Below are 15,275 nucleotides of genomic sequence, written 5' to 3' on the forward strand. Positions count from 1 at the left end.
CTTCTGATGAGTTAGACGCTGCTCAGGATGGGTGTCAGCTTAGTACATGCGACTGGGGGACACCCTTTCTGTGCTCACTAATGTAGGAGTTCCCCAGGGAACAGTCCTATCTCCTTTTCTGTTCACTCTGTACACCTCTGATTTCCAGTACAGCATCGGGTCCTGCCATCTTGCAGAAGTTCTCTGATGACTCTGCAGTAGTTGGGTGTATCAGAGATGGTCAGGAGTTGGAGTACAGGACACTGATTGCAAAGTTTGTGGAGTGGTCCCAGGCAAACCATCTGCTCCTGAACGTTGACAAGACCAAGGAACTGGTGATTGACTTCTGGAGGAAGAGGACTCCAGTGGAGCCCGTCACCATCCAGGACCATGATGTGGAAATAGTGGACTGCTACAAGTACCTTGGAGTCCAGGTGAACAACAGGCTGGACTGGAGGGACAACAGTAATGCTGTGCACAAGAAGGGCATGAGTAGACTCTACTTCCTGAGAAAGCTCAGGTCTTTCAATGTGTGCAGCAAGTTACTGGAGATCTTCTACCAGTCTGTGGTGGCCAGCGGGCCTGCTGGGGGAGTGGCACCAGTAAAAGGGACATTGACAAACTGATCCGTAAAGCTGGTCATGTGATCGACTGAGAGCTGGAGCAAATTTGTCACAGTGAGGGACAAGAGGACACTGGACACACTGCTCTTCATCATGGACACTCCTGCTCACCCACTGTACCAGACTATAGAGGGACAGATAATACTCCCTACAACTGTACAACAACTCACACACTGCACCAGACTATAGAGGGACAGAGAAGCTCATTCTCCAACAGGCTTCTACAGTTCCACTCAAACAGTGAGAGATAAAGGACTATATTCATACAATACTCCATACAACTGTACAACAAGTCACCTTTATGTAAGATGTCAATCATATCATCTTTGCACTGTTTCCTTATGACCTCTTGTATATAACTGTGACATGCTGTATTTATATTACGATATTTGTCTTTTACTTACTTTACATACATTTATACAATTTATGTCTTATTAATATCAATCTGTAGCTGTTTGTATATATATATGTACTATATATATATGTATGTATATATATATATATATATATATATATATATATATATATATATATATATATATATATATATATATATATATATATATATATATATATATATATATATATATATATATATATATATATATTTTTTTTTTTTTTTTTTTCTGTGTGTGTGTGATGTACCTTCTGTGTCTGGGTAGTCATTTCCCTTGGGGTCAATGGGTCAGTAAAGTCTGTTTAAGTATAAGTCCAAACAAGTCCCTCTGAAATAACATTATAGTCACAAGCGCACAAGCGAGCTAGCATTAACAGTTTTTCAGTTGGTCACTCTCACCTTTTTGTAGAAAATCAAACACTCTCCACAGAGGACCATTTTGTATTTTCAGACAATCTTTTTGACAGTTTTTGCTAATGTGTATATTATGTCTCCATGGTAACTGCGGAACATTACACCATATAGATACATGTAGAAGACCCCCAGTTTGATTTGAACCTAATAATGTTGGCAACATTTCGCCATATTTTGAGCTAGTTTTAGAGCGTATACTTGAGTACTTAACTAAAAATGAGCCTACTGTGCATGTTTACGTTGATACAAGAAACAACCATAATTACAGTGAGGTGGGTGCTTACCACTATCACTACGTAATGATTCGTGCCATATCTGGGCATGCTGATTTGCATTTGCTCTGTCAGTCTCCTTAATAGTCAGACATTAAGACGCTGTGTAAACTCTGCTTTTATTGCATACCTTTTGAACTCACTTGGCTGTGCACCAGCTTCATTTTGCAGCGCCTTTCCCCTCTTTATGGGGATTACCTTCAATTAAAATTACAGTTCTTATATTGTCTCCTGCTGTGGTTTTATCCTCTGCTTGCACATTTTAAATATTCAGACATGTCCTTGCACGCGCTCAAATCTCAGCACTGGGGATGTCGATTTTTGGTGTTAGCATTTTTTGTTTTACAATTTTGATGATTTCTAACCTTGATGCAGATGTGTTTTAGATTTGTTTCATACACATATGCACAGTTTTAAAGGGCCTATATTATGTGTATCATCTGTGTTATAATTAGGGGTGTGCAAAAATATTGAAATATCAACATATCGAATCATTTAATGTGATGATACAGTATCGATATATTGCCCAAAGTATTTTTTTTACTAAATTATTGAGTTACAGCATTACAGTTTTGTTGCTTGTGCAGAGGAAGAAAACTTGTTTATGTGACACTTTTGACATTTTCACTGTTGTGATGATTAAAATAAGTGTGTTTTATATGAACTTTGCACAAGAAGTAGTTTAACAAAGACTTTCAGTATCACAGCCATGATTTAGCCATTATTTTTTATTGAACTGTATCGAATCGAATTGAAATATATCACATTGAATCATATCAAATTGTAAGCTCACTTTATCAAGATATGTATTGTATCGTGGCCTATGTATATGTTTCATATCGTGGCCTATGTATCGAGATATGTATCGTATCGTGGCCTATGTATCGAGATATGTATTGTATCAGCTACGTTGGAATGATACCCAGCCCTACTTATAATGTTGTTTCCTGATCACAAACATACATGGAGTTGTGTTTTGTGTGTGTGTGTGTTTTTTTTTTTAATTCACACCTGTTTATCACACAAGCCCATGTGTGAATGAAACAAAACACAACTCCATGGATGTTTTTGACGAGGTAACACCATTGTAACATAGCTAAAAGCTCAGAAGAGTCAATTTTGTGTAATATAGGACCTTTAAAAGAAATCATGGCAAAATAGATCCTAAAATCTTCCTTTTGCACATGGAGCATTATGCAAAGAAAATAATATTCATGTTGTTGTTATTGTTTTAAAACAAATGTATAATATCAAATATGGGAACAAAATTTCACCAGGAAGTCTTCTTGTTTTTTGTTTTTTTAATATATAGAAATCAACACCAATCTGTTGATGAATAATACAAACTTTGCTTTATTATACAGACGATAAGTGACCTAGCTTTCCCTTCCTCCCAAACAACAAGATGCATTCAATATATTTCTGTATTTTTGTAAGAAGGTTACTTATAATTACAGACTCTATACTGAGGTATGCATAAAACATTTTATAAGCAGACAATGTTTTTATTTGGACCATAAGAGCTGTTTTTACAATATACTTTTACTAAAACAAAACAGATTGGTAAGACTTTATCATAATGGTAATAATAGTTACATAATTCATAATAATGCCTTAATAATACCTAATTTTATTCAATTACATTAAAGGATCTATATCAGACAAATTGAGTCTTGTGAGTTTTAAACCATGTTATAATGTTACCTTCACAAAAACATACCTTTGATTCATTCACACATGTTGGAGTAACTCTTTGATTAGTGTGTCTATATTTTCAAAGCACGTAATATTTTGTTCCACCATGTGATGTCATGAAGTGATAGTTTTCAAGTTAACAGCTACCTTTTACCTTTTGTTTTACCTTTCAGAGCTGAAATTATCCATATGTTACAATGTTTCGTCATCAAAAACATACCTGGAGTGTGTTTTGTTTCATTCACACATTTTGAAAAAAATAAATAAATTAAAAATTTAAAAAATCCTTTATATTCTACTCTCAAACAGAAAACACTCTGTCCTACGAAGTTATCTGTGTATTTAAACTCCATACACCTTCAGAATCATTTGGATAATTTCAGGACTGGAATTGCCCATCTGTACTGAACAAAAGGTTAAAGGTAGCTGTTAACTTGAAAACTACCATTACATGATATCACAAGGTGGAACAGAACATTTTGAGCTTTGAAGATAAAGGCAGACTAATCAGAAAGGGTTACTCCAACATGTGTGAAGGAAACAAAACACAAAACACTCTAGGTATGTTTAACTGCCTTATAACATGGCTTAAATCTCAGAAGAATGAATTTTTTGTAATGTGGGAACTTTAATAAATCATGTACAGCCCCTTTAATCTCTGTCATTATCACCCGCCACCATTTTCTGCATGTATCATTGCATTATTCAGATGTGTCCTGATGTGTGTATTGTGTGTGTGTCATAGATGGCTCAAAGGAGGGCCCCACGTGCATGGACAAGAACCACGGCTGCGCGCACATTTGCCGAGAGACGCAGAAGGGCGGCATTTCCTGCGAGTGCCGACCTGGATTCCAGCTCACCCGGAACATGAAGGACTGCAAATGTGAGTCCCCCCAGCCAGGAGAGAGCTCTGTGATTCCCCTGTGTGTGTGAGAGAGAGTGTGTGTGTGTGTGTGTGAGACAGAGGGAGGGAGGGAGAGGAGGAGAGGAGGAAGGAAACACAGTGAGATAAAAGTACACTGCAAAAAGTGAAATTGTTTTGAGTGTAAAATAAAATTTATAAAAGTATAAAATTTGGAGAGTATTTTTTTGGAAAGTATTTTCTTCTTGATTAAAGCCAAACTTATTTTAAAGGTCCTATATTACAGAAAATTAATTCTTGTGAGCTTTAAGAATTTGTGTATCATTCATTCATTTGTTTTTCAATATAAAACCTAAAATAAGAAAATGAAAAAATAACAGTTTCGGAAAAGTTTTTTCCATTATTCATTTAAACACAAAATCGAAAAACTGAAAAAAATGAATATTTATCTGTTTTTTTAATTTTGGTTTTGGAGACAACTAATGAAGAAAATAGTTTTTTGTTTTTGTTTAGTTTTCTTATTTTTGGTTTTATTTTGAAAAACGAGGAATGAATGATACACGGATTTTTAAGCCATGTTAGAATATTGTTACCTCCTCAAAAACATATCTGCAGTTGTGTTTTCTTTCATTCTCTCATGTTTGAGTAATCCTTCGTCTATTTACATCTCCAAAATTCAAACTCTTTTACCTTTAGTTCAGCAGAGATAGGCAATTCTGAGGCTAAAATTATACAAATGATTTTAGTGAAAGTGTATGAAGTTTAAAAACACGGTGGAGCCCTCCCTGTATTACCACATAACATCATGAGGTCGTCTAAATATGCAGAATTAGTGTGTTAAAGTGTGAATGATACAAAACAAAACTGCAAGTATGTCTGTGATGAGGAAACAACATTATAACATAGATCAGGAAATTGCTTAATATGGGCCCTTAAAATGCAAAGATTTTTTGTGTGTGTCTTTAGTATAGCAAGATGTACTTTCTTATTTTAAGTATGAAAAGGTTTATTCTTTTGGTAATTGTACTAGTCAAAATTATGCTCAAAACTACTTGAATCAAGTTTTTCTTAAGTTAAGTCATTTTAACTTGGCAAGATTTTACCTTTTGCAGTGTAAAGAGGGGGAGTTGAGAGAGAAGTAGAGAGCTAATAAGGTGGAAAAAAGGGGATGGAGGAATGAGAATGGGAATGAGTGGTAGAGAGAGGAAAGCGGGACAGAAAGATATAATATATTTTGTGTAATATAGGACCTTTAAGGAAGAGAACGAGTGGAAGTAATGGAACTGAGAGAGTGATAAGGAAAAAGAGAGGGAAGAGAGGGGAGTGAGTGCAGAAGAGAAGAAGAGAGCGGGGAGAATGGAGAAAGGGAACAAGGAAAACCTCATTGCGGGAAGGATTTCTTGGCGCCTCGTGAAAAGGTGCTCGTGTCTGACCTGATGAATAATGAATAGCTACACAAATGGCTTTCAACAGGTTTAAAGCAGGCTATGGACTCTCTCAGATACTCTCTGTATAAATGTGCTGGTGTAGAAAGAGCAAGAGCAACTCGATGTACCAGTATTTCATGTATTTCATGGTCTGCAAATTTACACTTAGGATCCCAAATTTGTTCTAACTTTAAACCTTGATAGAATGTGTTTTCTCTTTTGTAAAATCCCTTATTATTGTTGTTTTCGTCATGGTCAGATCCAGTGAAACATTGATTAACTTGAGCTTTGTTGATTCAGGTTTAGAGTATTTTCAGTTCTGGTTTAGTCCTGAATTACAATCCTGATTTGGACATGGATTAGTCTTGGTTCAGATCTAGGACTATTTGTGCTTTACACTCACCTTGAGCTGATCTTGGATTGGATCTGGTTTAAACCTAAACGATTCACTGATTCTCAATTTACATAGCTCATCAGGCATCAGGCTTCATCCAGGCAACGATTTAGCATTTAGTCTCTTCCAAAAAAATTCAATTAAATCTTCTTAATTTCATCACATCTTTGTAAATATTGTTTTCATTGTTAGAAAAAAAACTGTCCAATTCATAAAATTTTAATCAAATTGAGATCTAATTTTGTGCAAACAGTTTAGCATATTTTCCTGTCACAGCTCTTTGCCTCTAACTTACCTTACATAATTCCTGTAATGGTCCTCTAAAAACATGTTTATCGCCTCAGACCTCATAGTTTCCTCCTTGCTCTGTGCCGTGTGGGCCGGGGGTGAGCCAGAGGGGAGAGCAGTGATGGACAGGGCATGCTTCCTGTTGCCGAGCGACTGCGATCCCCCTGTCGGAGCTGGGGCTGGACTGACGGGGGATGTGGTGGTGTTTGGATAAGGACTGAGAGGTGTTATTCTTTAGTGTTTCTGTGACAGCCCAGGAAAAGGCCAGAGAGCCACACGGATGGTACGGAGCAGACAGGATGGCGTGGACTACTGTTGTCACAATATAAAGATTTAAACTCTATTTAATATTAAGAAAGAGCTGACCTATATTGCAAAAAATCCCTTTATATAAATTAGGAGTTTCAATTTTATATTTTATTCTGTCTTATTTAAAACAAATGGTTACCTGAACATAATCAAAAAGACTTTAAAGTTGCATGATATGTAACTTTTCTGGTGATGGGTCTGCCACCTCCTTGTCTGTTATTCCTTTGCCTGGAATGTTCCACAGTATAACATTAAACACGTATATCTTAGGGAAGTAACAATAACCGAAATATCGTGATATGGTGTCTTCAAAGTTCTCACAATAATATTGTGGATCATCACAATATATCGAGTGTCTTTGCTTAAACTAAGAGTTATGGTGCAGCAATAGCTTTAAAAAAAAAAAAAGAAAACACAGAGGGAACTACATAGACCATGATCCTTTGCTTCATTTCAGTGTAGACTATTATAGATAATAGATATAACAGTTCTATGCACTTTTAAGTCTTAGTTCTTTGGATTAACTCTTGTCAAGGCAATTTAAGAGGAAAAAGTAGCATATTCACAGTTTTGTTCACCTCCACAAAATATCACAATAAATATCATACTGTGTTGTGAAAATATCGTACCGGGATATTTGGATATTGTTACATCGTGAGCCTCCCCAACATATTGCAATAAATATTGTACCGTGAGGTTTATACCGTGACGATATCATGTTGTGAGACTTGGATATCGTTACACACTTAGTATATCGCAACATCAACACGTGATGTTATTTTGGTTAAATCTGTTGACACAAAAGTCTGAACTCTTCTCCAAACCACAAGGACCGAATCTTGATTGAATAAAAATAAAATATAAATATGAATATAGTTTTAGACTGGATACTTTATACCAATTCCATTACAAAAATTTAAATAAAAATGCTCTTTTTTAAACAATCATCATTTCCAACACAGAATAATAGAAATGATTGCATTAGTGCAGGGGTCTCCAACCTGTAGCTCGGGAGCTACCAGTAGCTCTCCACCCCCTTCTAAGTAGCTCAGCAAAGGATTTCTGAATAATCATATTTTGCTGCATAAGTAACATTTGATTAATTCAGTGCCTTTTACCGTTGTACGTGTCATTACCTAAACAAATGACAATTTCTGCCTCTCTTTACTGTTGGCAGGGATCAGATTGATCAAAAACAGGGACATGAGGGACATTTCTTGTATAAAATTGGGAAAAATCACTGGATAAATCTGCAGGGACAGGGGACACAGGGCTCAAAACTGGGACTGTCCCGGGTAAATAGGGACGTTTGGTCAGACTAATCCAACTGTACTTCATCTGAAGTGTGGCTCTGTTATATACTAAATTTCTTGTGAATGCTAAAACTAGTAGCTCTCTGGCATGTTTGTTTTGTAAAGGTAGTGCACCGGAGGAAAAAGGTTGGAGACCCCTGCATTAGTGGGTCAAGAGAGTCATCTACAGGTGCTCTGCACGGATGTGGCCAAAAGATATTTTAAAAACCGAATACAATGGACTTACCAATGTTACCAAGAAGATGTGATGTCTGAGGCACTCTGTAGTATGAATTATTAAAAGTCCTTTATTACAGCATGGACAGCCAATGTGTTTTGTCTTCATCAGGGCAATGACCAGAAGACTGGACAGATGGTGGGTTTAAAATGTTATGGGTTCATGTGGTAGAAAATCATTTGACCAGAGTAACATGAGAATAACAAAATAATAATACTTTAGATCAGGACCACTCTGTTTTTAGTCTCAGTACTTCAACTCTTAGTAATGATTGCTCTTGTGTATTGCCATCCCAGTTATAGCCCAGTAAAAGGCCAGAGACCGTGGGGGGTGGCAGGGAGCAGACAGAACGGCGTTTACAGCGTTCCCTCTGTCATCACAGGTGTGTTAAAAGTGTTAAGGTTAAAACCACCGTCACCCCCCTTGCATCCATCTTTCATCACTCACAGATTAGCAGATTCACACTTGAACGCAAGAGCAGGATTTGGGATTAGAATATGAGAAGATGGGAGACCTTAGAAGTCTGTTTGTATTGACTTAAACCACAAAGGTGTTGATTATGGTGTAATCCTAAATGCAGGTTGAGAAGGATGGGTGGGCAGATTTTTATTTAGGTCACCTGGAAAAGTGGAGCAAGAATTTCACACACAAAATGGCTGAGGTTGTCATGGGGAGAGGCACATAGGTTGCAGCTTGTTTTGTTGCTTAAAATATATGAGAGTATTGTAAAAACGCAAAGCTGATCTGTTGATACTGCATTAAAATACATTGAAATTATGTTACCAAGGCGTAGAGAAAATACACAGAATAAATTCAAAATACAAATCTGTACAAGAAATTGCATTGCATGATTTCACCATTTTAATTACATGTAAATTACCTTAGGCTCTGGGGTATACTTTCTAAATAGGTTTTCAGTTTAGATAAAATGTGTTACTGGTATGGCAAGGCGCCTGGAATTATATCATCTTGATGACTGTTTTCCAATTTAGTCTTTGAACCACTTTGTATTTAAGCCATCAGACACACAGGGCCTATAATTAAACACAAAATGGGTTGTATAGCACCTATAGTAATGTGTGCAGTGTCTTTTCAGCAGTAATTTTTGCACCTCAGCCTGTACGGGAGCCTCTTATTTTTTCCTTTCTTGGATTAGATCTCTGTCTCCCTCTACTGGCAAAAGTGTGGAGTGAAGCCTGTTGGAAAGACTATTTAGCAGCACAGATAATAGTGAAATGATAACAAAAATGATTCAAACAAGTCATTAAAAACATGAAAAACAAGCATTAGAAGATTACTTAAATATAGGGGTGTAATGTTGTACCTCTGTAACTGGGGAATGTTGTATTGTACTCCTGTAAATAGAAGAACCACTAAAGTTATTTTGTGCTGCTTCTCTCATGCAGAAGTTTAACACAATGAAATATGAACATTATCAACAGTATGTTACATGTGGCTCATAAACTTGTGCGGACACAAGATGGCGGAGTAGAGTCCACAACGTAAAAAAAACCCAAAACAGCTGATTTTATTTATATTTTATCCTAGCCTCATTTTACATTCAACTACAGATAACTCTTTTAACAATGTACATATAATAAAAGTAAAGCATTTGGTAAACCCCACCTGTAAATAGAAGAACCACTGAAGTGATTTTGTGCTGCTTCTCTCATGCAGAAGTTTAATACAATGAGAAGAAAGAGCGCGAAATTCCCCAAGTGGTGGGTGAAGGCATTACCAATCACTGAAACAAAGGATCCCAGGCTCAGCAGTCGATCACAGATATGATTACAGTGTCCTTGAATGAAATTACAGGAATGCTACTGAAAAATGAAATAGATTGAACATTTTAGTAAACTTTTAACTATATTTAACAGTTTTAAGGCTTATTTAAATTCATATTTGTTGCAAACCTTTTTACTGTTTTTAAATTCTAAACATGAAATCTCATATGAATTACATCACTAACTAGGCACAGAGCATAGCGTTAGGGGCATATAGTACCATTCTAACCTATCACAGTAACAGTACACAAAAATCACGGTTTGGTACGTATTTCGGTTTTGAGGTCATGGTTTGGTTCATTTTCAGTACAGTACGGGAACAAAATCAAAAACCATTTGCTTGTTGTTTACTTGTGTTTTTATTAAACCAGCAATTTATTTTAACATTATACAAACAGAAAAATAAAATAGAAATAAATAAAATAAGTTATATAAAAATATTCTCAGAGAAGCAACAAATGTATGAAATATTATAAAAAATGTATTCCTTGTAAACAGTAAACAATACTTCAAAACTTAAAGCACAGCACGGACAGTTCCAGCATGAAGTTTTACTCAATCTTCATATTTTGTGCCAGAAAAAACAACTTGTCCACATTTTCTGGAAAGAGGAAAGAAGCACGACGACCGTAGTTTTACGAGGATTCCCGTGGTTCAGAAGGACGTTGTCAAGGCGTGGGTGATTGTTGTCAAGGCGGCCACCCTAACTATAAAACGCTGCGGGAAACACTGTCACCCCAATTATGGACAAGTTCCCTCGTGAATATTAAAGAGCCGAGCCTTCGGTGTAGCTGTACATGTAGTGGCGGAATGTAAACACACACAAATTGCGCGAACTCACTCATGCAAAGCTGCGCACCAATCCGATCGTCCCATACCAAAACAGTTTGGCACAAATACATGTATCGTTACACCCCTACTTAAATATACAAAATACACAAATAAAACACAAAAAAGAGAGTATAGTTACATTTTTGTAACCTCAGCATCCCAAATCTTTGAATCAGAATGACTCATAGTGTGTCTTCTTAAACCCCGTTACTAGTTGCTTGAATTGAATGTGGGGACCTTAGCGGTATTTCAGCCCCACTGTTTCTCACTGTTCTAACTCCTGAATCTATATTTGTCCTTTTGTTAGTGACGTGTAACTATGGAAACGGCGGCTGTCAGCACATCTGTGAGGAGACGGACCACGGGCCCAAGTGCTCGTGCCACATGAAGTTTGTCCTGCACAGCGATGGAAAGACTTGTGTAGGTGGGTCAGCCTCATAATGATCTATTTTTGTACGAGACAAGTATAGACATGTTGGGTGTTGTACATTGTTTAAATCTGACTTTATTTTATTTTAATTTTTTTTACAATTACTAATTTATTTGAATTGTAGCCTGCTGTAATTGACAGAAGTGCTGTTAGATTACAATTAAGAACCATGTGTTTCTAAAGATGTGACACAAAGATTTACTTATCAATTTAGATTTTAATTTTATGCATTTAAGTTACCCACTTTCAGGTTTTTTCTTTACTTTTGGTTTACTGGAAATTCAGGGTTAACAGTAGTTTTGACCTGTGACATGGAAGGACAAAAGGCTCAACACTCTGCCGCTGCTGCTTTGTAACCTCTGCTTTGGCCTCTCTCCTTCCTCCTCTTCCTCCCTTCTGCTCTTCCTCTCTCTCCACCCAACATATTCACATGCACGTGCACACATTCACATGCACGTGCACATGCAAACATATAACTCGCACACCTGACCTAACCTTCCTTTGGCATTTTTCATGTGTCCACGTTGAATTAAGTTGAGTGAGGAATCATTGAGCTACTCCAGTACTAGTAGTAAGTATTGGTGAAAGGCAGTCTACCATGACAGAGAACCCAGAGGCACCAAATAAATGTTACTATGCTTAGCCATGCAGAATGACATCGACATTTCATTACAACAATAGTGTTAGCTAAACAAATACGGCAATGGATTGGACTCCTGGTTTCCCCTGAATCAATTTGTTATGAAAAATTATTACAGTTACAACACAATTTTTACAGAGCTGAAATGCTATTTGCTCAAAAACATGTTAGCTGCAATTGTACATATCAGGTAACACGGCAAAACAGATGAAGAGTGATGAAATGCAAGTCATTAGTTTAGTCATATTATTGTAGCACTGAGGTTCTTTAGTACACATTTGCAGTTTTTTTAACTACATTTGTCACCTTGGTCTTGGTATTTCTCGTTATATAACCGGGTTAAAGTAGTGTATCTGCTTTGGAAATACCTCAAAGTCCAAGTTGGCATGGAATTTGTCAATTAAATCAATACTGTGGCCATAACAATTAACAATAAAAACAAAATGTTATGTCTTTTGAATGGTCAGATGTCCACAAAACGTTGCCTATAAACACAAAGTTGAGTAAAAATAAAACACCAATAGAGGGTAACGGCATTGATGATAATTCAACTGACCAAAGCAAAAAATGCAATTCCAGTGTCTTTTCAAGGTGTTGTATGGACTTTAAAAACAGAAAGGAGCTTCATGGATTACAATGTGCAACATAAAAACAATTAGAAAGGACATAATAACAAACTACATATTCCAGATTATTGAAACATGCATAAATTAAACAAAATAAAGGAGACTACTATGGAAGACAATTTGTTCCATCAGATTTAGAATTTTAAATCTCACTGAAATTTTTTCTCATTTTGAATTTTTTAAATCTGAAAAAAGAATTTAATTAATTTTATTCTGGATTTTAGTTGCTGAAATTTTTAGTATTAAGTATTTTAAATATTTCAAATTCAAAACAAAAACTTCACCTTTTAAATATTCAGAACAGATATTTTCAAGCCCTCAAATTCAAAAGTTAAAATTCAGAGTGTAAAATTTGCAGTGAACATTTTCACAACAAAAGTCCAAGATCCCAAGGCAAAAGCAATTGATCATAAGTGAGGAAGGAGCACAGAAGTTATTTCCTATTGGCCGTTCTCATCTGTGGGCGGGGTTTACACCTAAAAAATAAAAAAGATGAGGTTTTGATGAGGATAATTATGACCAATCAGAGTGGTTGGTCAGAATTATCGCTCGTTACTAAGTTAGATTGAATCACTTTGGATCGATTGCTTTGACCTTGACATTTTGGATCTTTCCTGCAAATTTTTTTCACTGCGAATTTTACACTCTAAAATTCAAAATTTAAAAAATCACCTTTTAAATATTCAGCACCAATATATTCAAGCCCTCATATTCAACAGTCAGCATTCAAACAGTTTGAAAACATACACTTAAAATCTCAGCAAATAAAAATAATTCAAACATGATTTTTCAGAGTAAAAACATTCAAAGGGACAAATTCAATGGCATTTAGAATTCAAAATCAGATTAAATAAATTATCTTCCATAGACTACAATCTTATGACACGATTTAAAAGTAAAGTTGGCTGTTTTACGGTTAGAACACGCTTTGCACATTTGTAAACATATCTTAAAATGTTTTCAAAGACTTGTCAGCATTTTCAGAAGTAGTTTTAAGAGGAAATAGCTATTTGGTTTCAGTGGCTGTTAGCTTTGAAGGCTGGTTGTTAGAGTATAGCTGATTAGTGCAGTGTTTTTGATGAACTTTATTAGCACAGGCCTGAGGAAAACCAGACCTGGGCTACTCTGGTCAGCCAACCTTTCATTATCCATGTCCCCCACCACGCCAGGGCACGCCGCACAGCAACCCACAACCAAATTATATGTTCTTTGCCCCTGGAGTTTTTTCTTCTTCTCCTGAATGCGCAATTGCAGCCTTGTCGTGCCAACATTAAGAAGCCGGCTAATTCTGCGGAGCGAAGACTGCTTTGTGGTCGATGTAAGTGAGCGCTAGTTGGCCCAAACCTGTAATTAATTAATAAAACTAACCCTGGGCAAATGTACCCTTGACAGATGGAGTGACACTAAAATGATTTTGTTAAGCACCTCTGCTCAGAACAAGTGCTCTTAAGTGACCGTTTAAGCACTAACTAGATCCAAAAATTACAGGGTATTCAAATCTCTGACAGGGTTTTGCACAAAAAGCTCATTAGCGAGGCCCATGACTGTTGTTTACAAATATCTTACAACATGATTCATTAAAACTTTTTTGTAACTGTTAGAAAAGTTTTGAAAAAGTATGAATTATTTGACTTTTTTTGGGAAAAGGATCCATCACCTACCTGTCTCTGTGGCAATGTTATTGTTGTAATGTTCCGCAGTATGTAATTTTTCTTGCATTTGTCAATTTATAGTGTACGCTCAATTTAATTTATCTCCAGCTACTAGGTCAGGCATCGGAATACACTAAATGTTTACAAGCACCCCGGAAGTGCAAGTCCGGGCACCAGCCAATCAGTGAAGAGACATATATTCTGTGTTGACAACGATTCCCGAAATTGAGGATTTAAAGGAGGAACAAAGAGAATGTTTGGTGAATTTTATCAAGGGGAAAATGTTATTGCCGTTCTTCCTATGAGAGTTGGGAAAAGCTTTATGTACCCGTTAGTTCGTTAGCGGCGCATTACATACGTCACGACCAAAATCGCAGCGATTGGTTAAATAAAAAAGTACCCGCCTACTGTTGAGCGAATGAATCCTAATGCTGCGAGGTCATATGGTTGTGAAAGTGAAACCAGCTGATGAATCAGGCTAGTTTAACCCTACCCTAGCTAGATAATGTCTTGAAAAACAACTGTTCTTACTGATAGCAGACCCGCCTGTTCACAGATCTGACTTATAATTTGGTCTGGTGGTGTTATGTGATGTCTCCATTGAGATTAAGAAGTTTGTCACACTGGTGAACATTAAAGGCACAGTAATACTCTCCATCTCCATGTAGACAAGAGTATGGCATATCCACCACAAAAGTTAAAACTTGCTTACAATTCAACCCTAAAGGCTCATACAGTGTTCCCTTTGAGCCTATCCACAAATCTGCACTGCCAGAAATCTGCAATCATATAATATGAACATACATGATACAACATGATATTTTGCACTATACTCTAGTCAGTTTTTCAGATTTGTTCACTTTTTTTCAGATTGCAAAAATACAGTCTTTACTGATATACCAAAACATATCTAGATGTTGTTGTTTTTTTTAAATATATATGCATTACCATTCACTGTGCTTTTGAATTCAAATACAAAGAGTTCATTTGCAAAAGCATAAGTGGAATTTTAAAAAGTCATTGTTTTCAAAAGCTAAATGCATTTTGCTACTATCAAAATATTATTCCATCACTCTTTAACCCACTAAATATTATATTCATTGTAAATAATACATGTAGAAG

At 36.3% G+C, this 15,275-nt stretch overlaps 1 protein-coding gene across 1 annotated transcript in view; it reads left to right on the forward strand.

The window, feature by feature from the left end:
- Positions 1–15,275, forward strand: part of scube3 (signal peptide, CUB domain, EGF-like 3) — a 203,535-nt gene that overhangs the window by 128,412 nt on the left and 59,848 nt on the right. The window contains exons 5-6 of the mRNA XM_055166159.1: positions 4,126–4,263; positions 11,113–11,229. Of these exons, the coding sequence (XP_055022134.1) occupies positions 4,126–4,263; positions 11,113–11,229 (255 nt within the window). The remainder of the gene's footprint in view (positions 1–4,125; positions 4,264–11,112; positions 11,230–15,275) is intronic.

Source organism: Boleophthalmus pectinirostris, unplaced genomic scaffold (genome assembly GCF_026225935.1).
Source record: "Boleophthalmus pectinirostris isolate CB_2022bp ecotype Guang Dong unplaced genomic scaffold, ASM2622593v1 HiC_scaffold_8, whole genome shotgun sequence".
In the NCBI taxonomy this organism is placed as follows: Eukaryota; Metazoa; Chordata; class Actinopteri; order Gobiiformes; family Gobiidae; genus Boleophthalmus; species Boleophthalmus pectinirostris.